At 47.0% G+C, this 15679-nt stretch overlaps 1 protein-coding gene across 2 annotated transcripts in view; it reads left to right on the forward strand.

The window, feature by feature from the left end:
• The window catches only part of STK11 (serine/threonine kinase 11), a 171773-nt gene extending 157178 nt beyond the window's left edge, over positions 1–14595 (forward strand). Inside the window, exons 9-11 of one of the 2 annotated variants that reach the window (XR_011965506.1) lie at positions 10806–11050; positions 11142–11322; positions 13828–14595. Coding sequence is in view for 1 of the 2 variants with exons in the window: in XM_072601371.1 (XP_072457472.1) it covers positions 10806–11017 (212 nt within the window). In the remaining variant the exon portion in view is untranslated. The remainder of the gene's footprint in view (positions 1–10805; positions 11051–11141; positions 11323–13827) is intronic. The other variant, XM_072601371.1, reaches the window with a different exon arrangement.
• The last annotated feature ends 1084 nt before the right edge of the window (positions 14596–15679 follow it).

The following is a 15679-nucleotide window of genomic DNA, read 5'->3' on the forward strand; positions in this document are numbered from 1 at the left end:
GAATGTGTTCGATAAAGTATTGCAGGTGGTAAATGAGTTTCTGTACCAAAAAACCTATCATCATGCAAACCACTAAATTTTCTCATTACGTGTATCACCAGTGGGGCTATTAGCTCAGAAAGATTCCATTCATCCAAAGCTCAGTGGAGCAGGGGGACAATGGATGGACTGTACTCTCCGTCCTCTTGCTGACTGTTTCTTGTCTTCTTATTCTGTCCTAGACCAGACACTAAACACTGGTGGTTGATGGGCAAAGGTTGAAAAAAACTAAGGGGTCCTTCCCAGGACTATAGCATAGAGAGGCTTTTTTGTGTCCTAGCCCCTTTTGATGGTCTGGTGAAGGCCATGGACTGATTCTCACAGCAAAGAGATGCCGTGGCTGTCCCCTGTGTCTAGAGCCTTTCCTCCACTCCACCAGCTGACCTCCCTAGCTTCCTTTAAGGCCCAACTTAAATCCCACCTTTTACTGGAAACCTTTCCCAACCCCTCTTCATTCTAGTGCCTTTCCTCTGTTAATGATTTCCTGTTTATCTGGTATTATAGCTTGTTTGTGTATGTTTGTTTGCTTGTGGTTTGTATAGCGGTTTGGTTGTGATTGAAAGCTTCTTGAGGACAGGGACCATCTTTTGCCTCCTTTTGTGTCTTCATCTCTTATCACGGTGCCTGTAAATAGTAGCTCCTTAAGAAGTGTTTATTAATTGAAGTGGGTAGAATGCTGGGCCTGGGGTCAGGAATATCTGAGTCCAAATCCTGCCTCAGGAACTTAGTAACTGTGTGACCCTCTGTTTGCCTCTGCTTTCTCAGCTGTAACATGGAGGTAATAACAGTGCCTATTTTGCAGAGTTGTTATGAGAATCACATAAGATGATATTTGTAAGTAGCTAAGCACAGTGCCTGGTACATAGGTACATTGGTAAATGCTTCCTTCCCTCTCCAGATCGTGTTCTTAAATGCCTAAAATACATAGGAAACCAATTTTAGTGAAACAGTTATCAAAATACTTACCAATACTTAACAATTTCCTGGGCCCCCTAGCATAGTAGGCTCCGTACTGTGTTCAGGGAAAGGAGGACAATGTCCCATGGTCTCTTCTAGATCACTCCATCCCAGGCAGGGCTATCATGCCATGACTGTGTTCTAGACTCAAGGAAACCTAGTGATCATGACAAGGTCAGACAACCTCTGGCTTCACGTGGCTGCCCAGGGTAAATTAGGCCCAAAAGATCCTGTTGATGAGCTTCTGTCCTTGTGAAGATACCAAGATGGAGACCCAGATGAGCACATTGACAGGAGTATTCAGGAGAGGCTCCTTCACACAGCCACCAAAAGGCAACACCTTCCAACAGCCTCCAAGCTCTGACTTTGCCAAACCAAGTCCAGTCCTTTGGGTCAGGGGCTCAGGAGGAGACTGGAGTCCCTCACTCAGTGCCCAGCACATAACTGGGGCTTACTAAGTGCTGGGTGATTGATTCATGGGCTGTTTCTATGCCTAGAGCTCTTCATGCTTTATAAAATGCTTTGTAAATCAGTCAACAAGAAAAAGGCAATCCACCTCCCGAGAAGGAACTGATGAACTCCGAGTGCAAATTATTCTCACTTTTCTTGACTTTTCTCTGCATTTTTAATGATGGAAATAGAATATGGAAATATGTTTTTGCATGATTTCACAGGCATTTTTGATATATTGCTTCTCACTGAGTAAGAGAGGGAGGGAGAGAATTTGGAACTCAAAATTTAAATTAAAAAAAGAACCTGAATATTAAAAATAAAAAAAATTTATATATCAAAGATAAATCAATCAACAAGCATTTATTAAGTGCTTACTATAGACCAGGTACTGCACGAAGCCCTGGGGACACAAAGAAAAGTCAGAAACAGCCCCTACCCTCAGTCAGCTTCCAGTCTAAAGAGGTCAGTGACAAGATAAATCCAGATTAGGAGGAAGGGGCACCATGTAGGCAGGGGGCTCCTGCATTTGTTAGACCAATTAACTAGGAGTGCTGGGAGTCCCAGGATGGAGACCCCACAGGGAGTTATACCATTCAGGAAACGCTTGACTTATTTTTTTTTTAATTCTGAACTTAACACGCACCAAATAAAATGAGCATTTCCCCATACAGAGTAGAATAAAGAAAGGGGGTTGTGTGCGAAAACAGAAACGTCTTCTTATCGAGCTGTCTTCCTTTCTTAGGTCCAGGCTGTCCCAAAAGTCATAGTGCAGTTTAAACTACGAAAGCCTAAACCTGCACTAAGACTTTGGGAAAGCCCACATATGTGACAGATTTATCATGTAACTTTCAAATTCCTGCTTGTCCATGATTCTTTCTGACATTCATTCTGTTCTTTTTTGTATGTTTCAGTGACTCTCTCTCTCTCTCTTTTTTTTTTTTGCAAACTTGTCCCTGCCCCCTTCTCTCTTTTACCTCTACCTCCCAAAAAAAGCCCCAAACATGTGTGTATATACACATACATAAACACACATATGTAAACCCCTCGTAGGCAGCTAGCTGACACAGTGCATAGAGAGATGGACCTGGGGTCAAAAAGACCTGAATTCAAATCCTGTCTCTGGCACTTCTTTAGCTGTGTGACCCTGGGCAGATCATTTAACCTCTGCCTCATTTTCCTCATCTGTAAAATGGTCATGATAATAGTATCCATGTTCCAGGGTGGTTGTGAGAATCAAATGAGCTTACATATGTACACTGCTTTGTGAACCTCAGAGCAATATATAAATGCTAGCCATATACATACATAGATAGATGTGTATTACTTGAATCTATATATATGTACACGAATGCATACAGAAAGAGTACATAGTCAAGCAAAGGGGCAGCCAAGTGACTCAGTGGATAGAGCGCTTGGCCTAGAGTCAGGAAGACCTGAATTCAAATCCAGCCTCAGACACTTAATAGCTGTGTGACCCTGGGCAAGCCACTTAACTTTATTTGCCTCAGTTTCCTCATCTTTAAAATGACCTGGAGAAGAAAATGGCAAACCGCACCAATATCTTTTCCAGGTAAACCCCAAATAGGGTCATGAAGAATCAAACATAACTGAAAAATAAATAATGACAAGTCAAGCAAAACTAATTCTTCCCACATTGACTGTGTCCAAAAATTAATTCCTTATCCTTTTTCCCATTTGTCAGGAGGTGAGTAGCCTGCTTCATCACTGGTTCTCTGAAGTCATGACTGGCCATTGGGTTCTTAAGTCTTCCTTTCAAAGGTCTTTTTCTTTATTGTTATTTGGTAAATGGGTCTCTCCATTTTACTTCTTTCACTCTCAATATATAGCCAGTCACAAGTTAGTGTGACTTAACAAATGACCCCTGGCTCTGGTATTCAGAATCCTAGTATGTCTATTTCCACTGGATTAGAATCAGTGGCCATATTTCCCATAGTTCTGTCTTCCGATGGCTCCAGTTTGAATTTGTGGGACCACTTGAAGGATTTATCATTCACACACACACATCAGGACCTTGCTGTGTGTCAGTCTTCCCAGGTTTCTCAGAGTCCATCCCTTGCATCATTTTTCAGGATGTTTCGCCATTCCCCATTGGATGGCAGCTTCTTCAGTTTCCAAGATTTTTTTGTGATAACAGGAAGAGGCGTTATTAATATTTGTGTGCATAGGATTCCTTTTTCTCTTTGAGATCTAGTAATGATATTGCTGGGTTAAAAAGTATCCCAATTTCAGGGCTTCTTGGGCACAATTAAATTGCTTTCCAGAATTGTTGGACCAATCCACAGTTCTCTTTGAGGTACAGTAATGTTCCTCTCCTCCCACTGCCCCTCCCAGCAATTGTCATTTTCCTTTTTTATCATCTTTGCCAGTCTGATGGGTGTGAAGCAGAACCTCAAAATTGTTTTAATTTGCATTTCTCTAATTATTAGCTATTTGGAACATTTCTTCATAGAAATGTTGATCTCTTGGATTTTTTTGACTACTAATCATTCATATCCTTTGGATGGTCAGGGAAATGGAGGGTAGTAGGAACAGAGTCAGGCCTTGAAGGGTTGTTAGGTTTGGGGGTGAACTGAGAGAAGGAAATGATGTGAACAAGGTCTCCAGGACTGAAATAATAATAGTGTGTTCGTATGGAGCAGCACAGTCTGTACAGCCTTGGCTCAACATCCCTGGGAAGAAGGTGGTGCCAGTATTATCATCCACATTTTATAGAGGAAGCAAGGAAAACCTAAATAATCAAAGCGGCTTAGCCAAGGTCAAGCATCTAATAAGCATCAGAATTTAGTATAATGGAAAGAACACTCCTTTGGGAGCCAAAACTTGGGTTCAGATTCTGCACCTAGTCCTCACTATCTGTGTTCCCTTGAGCAAGTGAGTCACTTCATGTCCCTGGGCATCAGTTTCTCTCTCTATAAAAAGGGAAGGAGTCTCTTAGGACTAAAAGGTATATATACATATATGTGATCTATATGTATCTATATAAAAGATGTAAACTATTTGACTTCCAGGGTTCCTTCCAGTACTATACCCAGGCTCCTATGATCCCAGGTCTGACTTCCAAATTCTCCTTTTTTTTGTTACTATGACATGAATGTGATATGGGTCTGGAAGTGGTGAGACCAGCCTGGCTGATATTTGGGAGGGTGGTGAAGGTGGTCTGCTAGGGTTCCTGTCCATTCATCAGCTTCTTCTTGTAATCTCCTGAAATGAGAGTATATGTATGCCTCAATTTTACCAAGCCAGGCAATGTGCCTATATGGACTGAGCAACCCAGACCTCACTCTCTTAGCCTATGGGCCACTCATGAACACAGATGATGCTTCCCCTCCTGCCCCTGGAGAAAGGGGCCCCAAGCCCTGAGCAGAAGGTCTGACAAGGGGGGCTCTGACAACCCCCCTCCTTCTCCAACCAAAGCTCTGCTATGACTAACAAAAGTTTGTCATGTGACTGGAGGTGGGTGCCAAGCCTGCCTCAGTGGGGGCGAGCTCTCCCTCCCTCAAGGCACGTGTGTGAGTGACAGTCACGGGGAGCTGGGGGTGGGGGTCCTTGTCTTGTGTGACAGAATCCCAGTCAAGCTGCTTCCTAGAATCCACCAACTTCCTTAGCCAGCTCAGGACTCCATGCAAGTGCTCTAAAGACAAACACTTTACTTTTCTCCCCTCAGGATCCCTCCACCCCCAGCTCAGCTGAGCATGGTTGATAGCAGGTATCTGGGAAAGAGCACTGGATTTGGAGGCAGGTGGCAAAATCTGAATGCCAGCTTGGCTCTTCAGCTTCTCTGTGGCCTGGGGCAAGTCTCCTTACTTCCCTAAGCATCAGTTTCTTCACTCTTTATTTCTGACCCGGCCTTGATCTGAGTCTAGGGCCATGAGTCTCCCTCACCCCCAATCCGCACTCAGAGCCTCAGAGATTTCTTTGTGGCTAGATGGTTTGCTTCCTACCACTTAATAAGGTATTTGGTGATGGCATGAATGCCTGGGGAGGTTGGGTAATGTCAAAAAAAAAAAAGCATTGGAGGTAGACCAGAAGATCTCTAAAGCCCCTTTTATCTTTTAATCCTATGAGACTGAGATAACTAGACAGTGGAAGACATGAGTTCAAATCCACCCTCAGATACTTATTTAATCGAAATCTGCTTCAACTTCCTCATCTAAAAAATGAATTGGAAAAGGACATGGCAAACCACTCTAGTATCTTTGCCAAGAAAACCCCAGATGGGGTCACAAAGAATCAGACATGAGTGAAATGACTGAACACCACCAAGGCAATATGTGGCCTGCTAGGATCCCTATATATGGCTTAGTGCCCCCCCCCCTTTTATTTGAATTTGATACTACTGATATAGGGAACCCTTCGGTGAGGAATTTCCTGCTAATGCAGATCAGCAGCTTCTCTGAAGCTTAGTTTTAGAGTTGATTAGACACTGAGAGGTTAAAAGACTTACCCAGGGTCATCTTGTCAGTCTGTATTAGAAACATGACATGAACCCAGCTCTTCCTGCTTTTGAGAATAGCTTTCTAGGGGTAACCAGGTGGTACAATGGATAGAGCACTGGCCTTGGAGTCAGGAGGACCTGGGGGCGAGCTCTCCGGCGAGGACCTGGGTTCAGATCTGGCCTCAGACACTTAACTAGCTGTGTGACCCTGGGCAAGTCACTTAACTCTAATTGCCTCCAAAACAAAGGAGAATAGCCTTCAAGCCAGTATGCTGTAGTACCTCTCAAATGACTGCATAAGTGGTCATAATAATGTTTATTTACATAGTAAAGTCTAAATTCCTGAGGACAAGGATTGTCTCACTTTTGTCTTGTAGCACTTAGGACACAAAGTCTTGGCATATAGCCATCATTTAATAAATACTGATTGATTGTTTTAAGCTCAAAGCATTATTTTTTTTTGTACAAGCAGCCTTGAGAGGTGGGTCTGATAAGTATGATTCTTCCCCTTTTACAGATGAGAAAACCAAGGCCCAGAGTGGTTAACTGAGATGAGAGGCATGATCATTATTCTTTGCACTTCAGAATTAGAGCTGGAAAGAAGCTCTAATGAGGTCCAGAGGCTCACTGACAGATTCTCCCCAAATCTGGGGGCTTAGAGCAAAGAAACTGGTCCCTTCCTGTAATATATAAACTGCCACAACTGAATACACAAACTCCTGGCTTGGGTGGGCAGTCCATAACACACCCCCTTCTCTGCGTTTGCCCCACCCTCTGAACAGATTGGTGCCAGGCAGGGGAGCCACCTTTTCTCATTGGGAAGGTCCCCGGGACATTGATCATCCCTGAAGATCCCAGGATGATACAGATGGACTCTCCTTGCAGCCCTGAGCTCCTCTAGGCTCTTGGTGACTCATCCATCAAGGACCTGGGGAGCATGACATGCTTCTAAAATTTAAAATTACCTGGGGGCAGAGTCCCAGGATCTGAAGCAACCAGCAAAGAGAAATTTTCTCTTCCTGCCCCTCATTGTTTCCAAAACTCCAGCCTTTCTTCCTTTCCCCTTGTACTCCCTGACCAGTGGCTTCAAACTAGAAAGAGAGGCACCCACCCCCCTCCCCCACCCAGAAACCCCTCTCCAAGGCCCTTGGCTAGGCCTAGAATCAGGAAGTTGTTGTTTAGTCATTTTTCAGTTGTGTCTGACTCTTTGTTGACCCCATTTGGGGCTTTCTTGGCAAAGATACTGGAGTGATTTGCGGTGCCCTACTCCAGCTCATTTTCCAGATATGAGGAACTGAGGCAAGCAGGGTTAAGTGACTTGCCCAGGGTGGCCCGGCTAGTAAGTATCTGAGGCCAGTTTTGGATTGAAGTCTTCTGACTCTATGCCCGACACTCTGTTCACTGCCACCTAGCTGCCCTGAATCAGGAAGACCTCATTTCAAGTTCTGTTTCAGATCCTACTAGCTGTGTGACGCTTGGCAAGTCACTCATCTCTGCCTCAGTTTCCTCAACTGTAAAGAAAAAGAATAAAAGCAGCCTACCTCCCAAGGTGGTTGAGAAGATCAAATGAGATATTTGTAAAGTGCCTACCACTCAATGGGTGCTTCTTTATTTCTTCCTTCCCCTTTTCCAAAGTCCTTGGCTCGTGTCCATCTATGATTTTTATCTCCTCCTCTGAGTCTCATTCTTTCCTGATCTCTATCTCTCTGAGTCCAGGCTCACCCCAGTGCCCAAGAAGGTCAGTCATGGCTGATTGCCTTGCTCTCTGGGTTGTTGGATGGTTGAATGAACGAATGAATGAGGTCTGAGCTGGGGAAGTAACCAGGGAAAAGCTCATCCTGGTGTCAAGAGAGCATTCAATTAGGGGTCAGGAGACATGGATTCAAGTTTCTCTTATTTACTGTGTGACCTCGGAGTGACTGAATCCCTCTGGGCAGATCCTAGCCTACTCCTGGTGCCTCTGGGTGTGACCCTTCAGCACAGAAGAGAAGGTGGGCAGTGAAGATTACAACCCACGGCTGTTATTTGTGTTTGTTGTTTTACCGGTGGCTGCATTCCTGGTGATTCGGAAAGCAGTGACCGGGGAAATGCAGAAGCAGGTCACAGATTAAGAATTGGCAGAAGTCCTGGAGGCCAGTCTCCTCATATTACAGAAGAGCAAACCCTAGCACTGAGCTTAAGGGACCTGCCCAACATTGCATGGGCAGTAGGGGAGCAGACGCATTGTGCTAAGCTGGGGGGGGGAAGGGATAAAAGACAGACCCCACCCTAAAAGAGCTCACAGTTGAGGGAGACAACATGCAGACAACTGGGTATAAATACGTCATAGACAGGAAATGTTGGAGGAAAGGCATTAGGTATGAAGAGAGACTGGGAAAGGCTTCCTCTTGAAGGTGGGGTTTTCCTTGGGCCTTGAAGCAGGAATGAAGAGGGGGAAAGTTTCAGACCTGGGCAACAGCCAGCAAAAATGCCTGGAGCCCAGAGATGGAGGGTCTTCTGAGAGGAGGCCAGAGTCACAAAGAGATTGTACATGGTGAGGTGGAAGGTGGATCTTCCAGACCAGGAAGGTAGGACGGGGCAGGTTTTGAAGAGCTTTGAACACCAGGCAGAGATGTGTTTGATCTTAGAGGCATGAGGGAACCTTTGGAGTTTATTGAGTAGGGAGGTGGGAGGGAGGGTTGTCACTCCAATACCTTTGCCAAGAAAACCCTAAATGGGGTCACAAAGAGTTGGGCAAGACTGAAATCACTGAACTTTTGTCACAATAATAGGGAGCCACCAGTATTTATTGAATAGGGGAGTGACATTCAGTCGTTCAGTTAATAAACATTTGTTAAGCACCCACTACGTGTCAGATATTGACATGGTCAGACATGCACGTTAGGAAAATCACTTTGATAGCCAAAGGATAGACTGTATCATTGAGGGATGACGTACAGCAGGTATGAGGTAATGAGGACCTGCATCAAGGAGGGGACATTGTCATTGTCAAAGGATAGAAGCTGTTATGAAGATAAAATCAACAGGCCTTGGCAACATCTTGTATACAGGGCTCAAAGAGGGAGATAATGAGGAATCCAGGAGGACTCAGGAATGTCCAGCCTGAGTACCTGGGAGAATGCTGGTGCCCTCTACCGTAATAGGGAAGGTGGAGGCAGAGGGAGGGTTTGGACAGTGAATTCAGGCTGACACTGAACTCCTGTTTGGACACGTTGAGTTTAAGATGTCGAGACTTGCAGTTGAAGATGTCCAGTAGACCGCTGGAGACAGGGGAAGGGTGGGGGCTGGAGGTCAGAAGAATCATCTGCCTAGGGATGATAATTGAATCCATGACAGCCAATGAGATCAGAGCTGTACTTTGTGATAGGAAAAAACTGGAAGCGAAACCAGTGTCCATTGATTGGGGAGTGACTGGACAAACTGGTACATGAGTGTACTAGAGTATTCCTGGGCTGTAAGAAAGGGAAAAAAATAAGAGGAATGATGGTAATCACAACCATCCTTGATGTAGTGACTTAAAGTTTGCAAAGCACTGTTCCCCAGGTTATGTCCTTGGATCCTCACAGTAAGCGGGGTGGGGCCAAGAGGCAGTGGGGATCAATATTCCCATTTTGCAGATGAGGAAAGCCATTGAACTCCAAAGGATCTTGATCCTGGAGAGCTAATGAGGAAACTCACCTTCCTCCTCTCCTTGGAGAGGTGGGATGTGCAGCATTCTTGTAGGTGTGTGTGTTGGCTTTGCCTGAATCATAGAATCAGAAATCTGAAGACCATTAAATGGGTCTCTCTCATTTTACAGATGATGTTTTTCCTTGGCAGTTAGGTGGTGCAGTGGGGCAAGCCTCAGACCCAAAGCAGGAACATCTGAATTCAAATCTAGTCTCATTATTTACCATGGATCCTGGGCAAGTTACTCCATCCCAGTCAGCTTCAATTTCCTCTGCTATAAAATGGGGATAATAATCTCACCTAGGGCAGCTAGGTGGCACAACAGATAGATTACAGAGCCTGGAGTTAGAAAGACGTATTTTCCTGAGTTTGGATCTGGCCTCAGACACTTACTACTAGCTGTGTGACCCTGGGCAAGTCACTTCACCCTGTGTGTCTGTTTCCTCATCTGTCAAATGAGGTGAAGGAAATGGTAAATCTCCCAATATCTTTGCCAAGAAAACTCAAAAAAGGACTCACAAGGAGTAAAAAAAACTTTCCCAATGTTTCTGTTGTCAGGTTCATATGAAATATTTGTACCGAGGTTACCACAGTGCTTAGCATACAGTTGATGTTTAATTAATGCTTGTTTCCTTCCTCCTCCTTTCCTTTGTGAGAAAGAGGGGTTGAGTGTAGGCTGAATGTTGAGGGACTGATGTAAAATATTAAAAAATACAATAAAATCCCAAGATGAATAAAACTTATGTGGAGATTGATTTCTGAGGCCCAGAGAAAGTGACTTGCTCAGGGTCATACCGCTACTTGAAGTTTGATCGCAGGTCTCCCCAACCCTTGCTTTCCTGGACCATCCCTGGCTGTGAGGTCCCCTTTGACAGATATCCCTTCCCTCTCTGCCAGTGGGTCATGCTATGTTTTCATCTTCTTGCATTCTTCCTTACCATCCCTTCTCTCCAGCTCTAGTCACCTCCTCCTCAGTTGGGTAACACTGAGGTTTACAAAACACCTCAGACACATGATCTCATTAGCTTCTCATAACAGCCCAGTCAGATCATCTGGGCACGATTATGCCCATTTTCCCGATGAGGTAACTCAGCATCACTGGAGACTTGCCCCTGGTCATACTGCTTGTTGAATGTGCCAGGTGGGATTCACGGCCAGCTCATTCTTGGGTTTAGCCTCCTGGAAGAAGAGGTCTGACCATCCTCTTCCCCCTGCTCTGTTCCCCTTCCAGGACAAGTCCCCGAGGAGGAGGCTGGACAAAATGGACAGAACCGTGGGAGCCGGGGTCCCCCCAAGATGGTGTGCATGAACGGCACCGAGACAGCGCAGCTGAGCACCAAAGCCAAAGCTGAGCGGAGGGTCAGCGCCTCCTCCAACCCCTCTCGCAAGGCCTCCTCTGCCAGCAGCAAGATCCGCCGGCTGTCAGCTTGCAAGCAGCAGTGACCTTCCTCTACCCCGGGGCTGGGGCCTGGATAGGTAAGCCAGGTGGGCCCAGCTCCTCCTGGGAGGGCGTGGCTCTGAGGCCTCTCTCAAGCTAACCACCCTGTCTGCTTCCCTTCTCCCTCAGCGAGAGTCCTGACCCTCTGTGAGTAGGTAGAATTGGCTACACTGAGCCACATCCAGGCCCTGCAGGCATCCCTTTGCAGAGGAGACACAAGTAGACATTTGCTGAAGGGGGATGTGGTTAGAAGGAAAGGCCGGAAGATGCCAGATGGGGCTAGCTTCGGGCAGTCTGGAAAGGAATGGAGGTGAATCTCTTGTTCTTCAGTGTCCAGGGGCAGCTCCTACCAGGAGGGACCCTCTGGGGGCAGATGAGCTTAGCTGTCTGTCACCCCTACCCTCCTTGCTTGGGGATAGTTGTCAGCTCCCAGTAGGGAAACCAGGCCTGGAAGACCCTCTTCTTGCCCCTCTCCTCGATCCTGTGGCCCCTGTCCCCAGTGCCCACCCCCACTCCAGTCTAGGAGCTGCTTTTGTACCCATTGATGATGACTGTGCCTTGCTGTGTGGGTGGGAGACTGGGGGGGAGGGGATTGGGAAGGAGGCTGGGGGTGGATGACAGAGTACCAGCCGTCTAATCACAGCCTGAGTGTTTATTGCTGCTTCTTGCCTGCTCTCCTGTGTCCCTGCAGCAGGGGCCAGGCTGACTCATCCTGGACAATGGCACTGACTGCCCAGCTTCCCCCACCCATCAGGGTTTTGAAGTGATGTTGACCCAACCCCAAAAAATAGATAGTTTGTAGAGGAAACTGGCACTGTGACATTCTGTGTTCTAAGGGCCCTCCCAGCTCTGAAATACTGGGTTCTCCATCTCATCTCCTCTGACACTCAATGTCACCTGCATGCTCCTTCTCCCCCACTCCCCTCCCCACAGGGTAGATAATGTCTTTCCAGGCCAGAGTTGGAGGCCCTTGGTTGGAAGAGACTTGCAGAAGGGCCCTGCCTGGTCTGAATTTTGCCTCTCTCCTCATCTCCTCAGTCCCTGGGAGTGGGTTTTTCTGGCTAGGCGCCTGGCTAGAGGGCCACCCAGAAAACCTTTGCATGTCTGTGACCAAAGCTCCAGCAGCCATTCAAAGGGAATCTTGTGTACCCAGTTCTGGGCATGGGGACTCAGCTGCACTCTCCAAGAAGCAGGCAGCCCAGGGGCTTCTGGGAAGTCCACCATTTCCCCCCCCCCCCCCTTTCCAGCTTCCCAGAAAGCCCTCAATTCTGTTCCTCCTGAGATCCTTCTGGTCACATTCCTGGCTGATTGTTCCTCCAGAACCCCCAACCCCCTTTTTTGTCCCTTCCTGGGCTGGAAGGCACAGTACTCCTGCTTCCAGAGCACGTCCTCCATCCATGGATCAGTGACTCATCCCTCCTCCTCCTCCCCTGGCCCCCTGGCCTCTCTCTCCCAACATCCGCCCCCTCCCTGCTCAGCAGCCTCCCAGAGCTTAGCAGCTCTTCTCTTCTGGAATCAGAACCAGCTAGGTAGGATGAGAAAGTGCCGTAGCACCCACCCACCCCCACCCCCATTGCATCTCCCACTCCATTTCAGTGAGCTGAAGGATTTCATGTTTAATTCATAGATCTGCAGTGAGTCACCCCCTCAGACAATCAAAGATGTCAGCAGGAACCTGGGACCACATCACCCCATCTCCATCACCACCCTGCTCTTTTGTCTCCTACCCTTGATCCTGGTCAGGCTGGGCTGCTCATAGAGGGAGCTGATGTTTTTGAAGGAGCCAGACATGCTCCCCACCTGATGTCTCGAGCCAGGAGCAGCCAGCCAGGGCCTGTCAGAATCAGAATTTGGAAGTCAGAAGGTCCTTCACTGGCCTTCTAGTTCCACTCATATACCTGAAAAAGAATTCCCACCATAACACTATAAGACAGGAGTCATCCAGCCTCAGCTTGAGGACCTCCAAGATGGCAAACTCACCATCTTTGAGACACCCCATGGAACTTTGGAAGAGTGCTAAGTTGTTTCGTTTTTCTCCCTTAATTTGAGACCTAAGGTATAAAACACTTCCTTATTCTCTGAGTCTCAATTTCCTAAGGTGAAAATGAAAGACTGGACCAAATAATCTTCCAGGGTCCCTTTCTGAAGCTCAAAGGGGCCCCTATGGCCACCCAAAAAAGAATTTTTTTTAAGCTTCAGAACAAAGGACCAAACAGTGAGAGGTCTAAATAGGTCTTTCTAAGAGATGCTTGTTTTCTCCAGAGGTCCTGAATACCAAAATCTTGGCTTTATGGAAGGGATAGCTGCCGGGGGGGGGGGGGGGGGGGGGGGGGCGGGTGCTGAATCAGGAGTCGAGATTACCAGGGCTGGAGTGAGAATCAGATGACCTGGGTTTGAATCCCACCTTCCCCACTCAGATGTGTCCCCTCAGTTTCCTCTTCTGTAAAATGAGAGATTTGGAATCTTCAGTCCTCTAAAGCACGGCTCTTGAACGTGCAGCCCAAACCAAATTAAGAGAACTGGGAAATATCTAACAAAATAACTGGAAATACAACGAAACATCAAGAATCTGACATTTTAAATCTGAGTCAGTTCGAAGTCTGCAGGAATCCTTGTGTACAGAGGAGCGGTGCCCACTTTGACCCTTTTTCTGGTTCTCTGTTTCCTCTGACTGTCAAAGATAATGACGGTAACGCTGTCTTGGGCTCCCATGTGCGATGCAGGCAGATGTAGTAGCGGCCCCAGTCAGGGCCGACTGTGTGGCTGGTGCTTCTCCAAGGGCCCGCTTTAACTTCTCCATTCGTCTCTTCCTCAGCATCCTGTCTTGGGGGCTCCGTGGGCCAGTGAAGCATCCCCAGGCCATTTGTTGTCTGCGTCTCCTCTTCTCACCATGGACACCTCCCTCACCCAGCCCTTTCGCTCCGATCCCAATCAGTTCCCAGACTTGAGGAGAGGACAAACTGCAGGTTGCTCGGGCCCAGGAGGAGGGCGGATGGGCCCTGGACGCAGGCCTTTCCAGATGTTCCCCTCTCCCAGCTGCATCCCCCCACACACCCACTGGAACAGCGCCTTTTGCCAATCACCCCATCCCCAATTCAGCATCTCCATCCTGCACTGCTCCCCCTTCCCCAAGGTGACGGGAGGAGAAGCGTCAGGAAGGAATTCTGGGAGAGAAGCAGAGATGGCTTTTCTCTCTGCTCCTGTCTGTCCGTCCTGCCTGAGTGTCTTTCCATCCTGTTTTCTACCAGCCAAGTTCAGCTATCCAGTGAGAGTGTGCCCTGCCCTGCCCTTCCAAAGGTGGACAACTTCTGTGCAAAGCCATCATAATGCACTTTATGTTTTAAACTACTGGTATCTATTTTCCCCCCTTATTTTTGTTTTTACTTTGCGATATATTAGAGATTCTCCCACACATTGTGATGTTTAAACAAATCACAAAACAGAAACAGGTATTACAGAAACGAACCTCTCCTATTAAAACAACAAACTGCGTTGCATGCTGTACAGGGCTAAGAGAGGGAGGCTTTGAGTGGCTACCTTTTTTTTTTTTTTTTAAGAAAAAATAAAACAGAGGTGGATTTGAGCTGTGGTCATCAGAGCTGTCTGGAAATTCTTGAAAGGGGTCTGTGGGGCAGACCTGTTATCTATCTCTTCTTATGTCCTAAGGTCTAATGGAGCAAAAGAGCTTCTAAGTCACAAAACCCAGGCTCGAAGCTTCACTTTGCTACTTCCTTGCAGTGTGACTTTGGACAAGTCCCTTCCCTTCCCTGGACTTCAGTTTTCTCCTTTGTATAACTGGGTTGGACTGGTTCCATTCTAGCCTTATTAATTCTGTTGGGGGGGCAAATCTTATCAGGACAATACTTTTTCCTGGCGTAATGTTCACAATGCATCTTAGGGAATTATTGGGGAATGTTGGAGAGCCAGAGAGACCTTCCCCCCTACTTCAGTTGAGTTATACGTGAAAGAACCGCTACCACACTGCTGAATAAATGGGGGGAACAGTGGGGTGGGGTAATGAGATGACTGTCTTTAAGATCTTAGAACCAGAACTGCTTGCTCAAGAGAACAAGCCTGCTCTGTGTGGCCCTGAAGACCTGGGCTCCATGGAGTGACCGGGAAGCTTGGTTTCCTTTCAAATAAATAAAGACTTTCTAATAGATCAGTTGTGCAACAGAAGGAGCTGCTTAAGGGAGAGAATGTTTCCAAGACTTAGGATTTCCTTGAGGCCCCAAATGTGCTGGCTTAAGACACCGAAAGCCCCAGTTCTCCAGCATCTTCCCCAGGCAGGGTTCTTGCTCATAGCAACCAAGTTCCAGAACTTTTTACCCCCTTGGTGGGGGAAAGAAACATTTCTTTCACATGGTGTGAGTTAACTGCCGACCTCATCATAAGCTTCTTCCATGGAGTCAGAAAATGGGGGTAAGACACGGCATTTGGGTGGGATGACCCTCCAGCTCCCAATCCTATCAGAGAAGAGACAGGGGCACCAGCTGGAGATCCCTGGTGCTGAGGGAAAGGCCTTTCCCCCCAGTTTCCTGTGGCCATTTCTAGACAATACTCTGTGTGTAATACACCACAACGCCAGCCCTGACAGCCAGCTAATGGCGTCTGTGACTCTCCCACTCTCCTTTTACTTTCTCCCCATTACCTGTATAGCACAGAAG

Source organism: Notamacropus eugenii, chromosome 4 (genome assembly GCF_028372415.1).
Source record: "Notamacropus eugenii isolate mMacEug1 chromosome 4, mMacEug1.pri_v2, whole genome shotgun sequence".
NCBI classification, from domain to species: Eukaryota; Metazoa; Chordata; class Mammalia; order Diprotodontia; family Macropodidae; genus Notamacropus; species Notamacropus eugenii.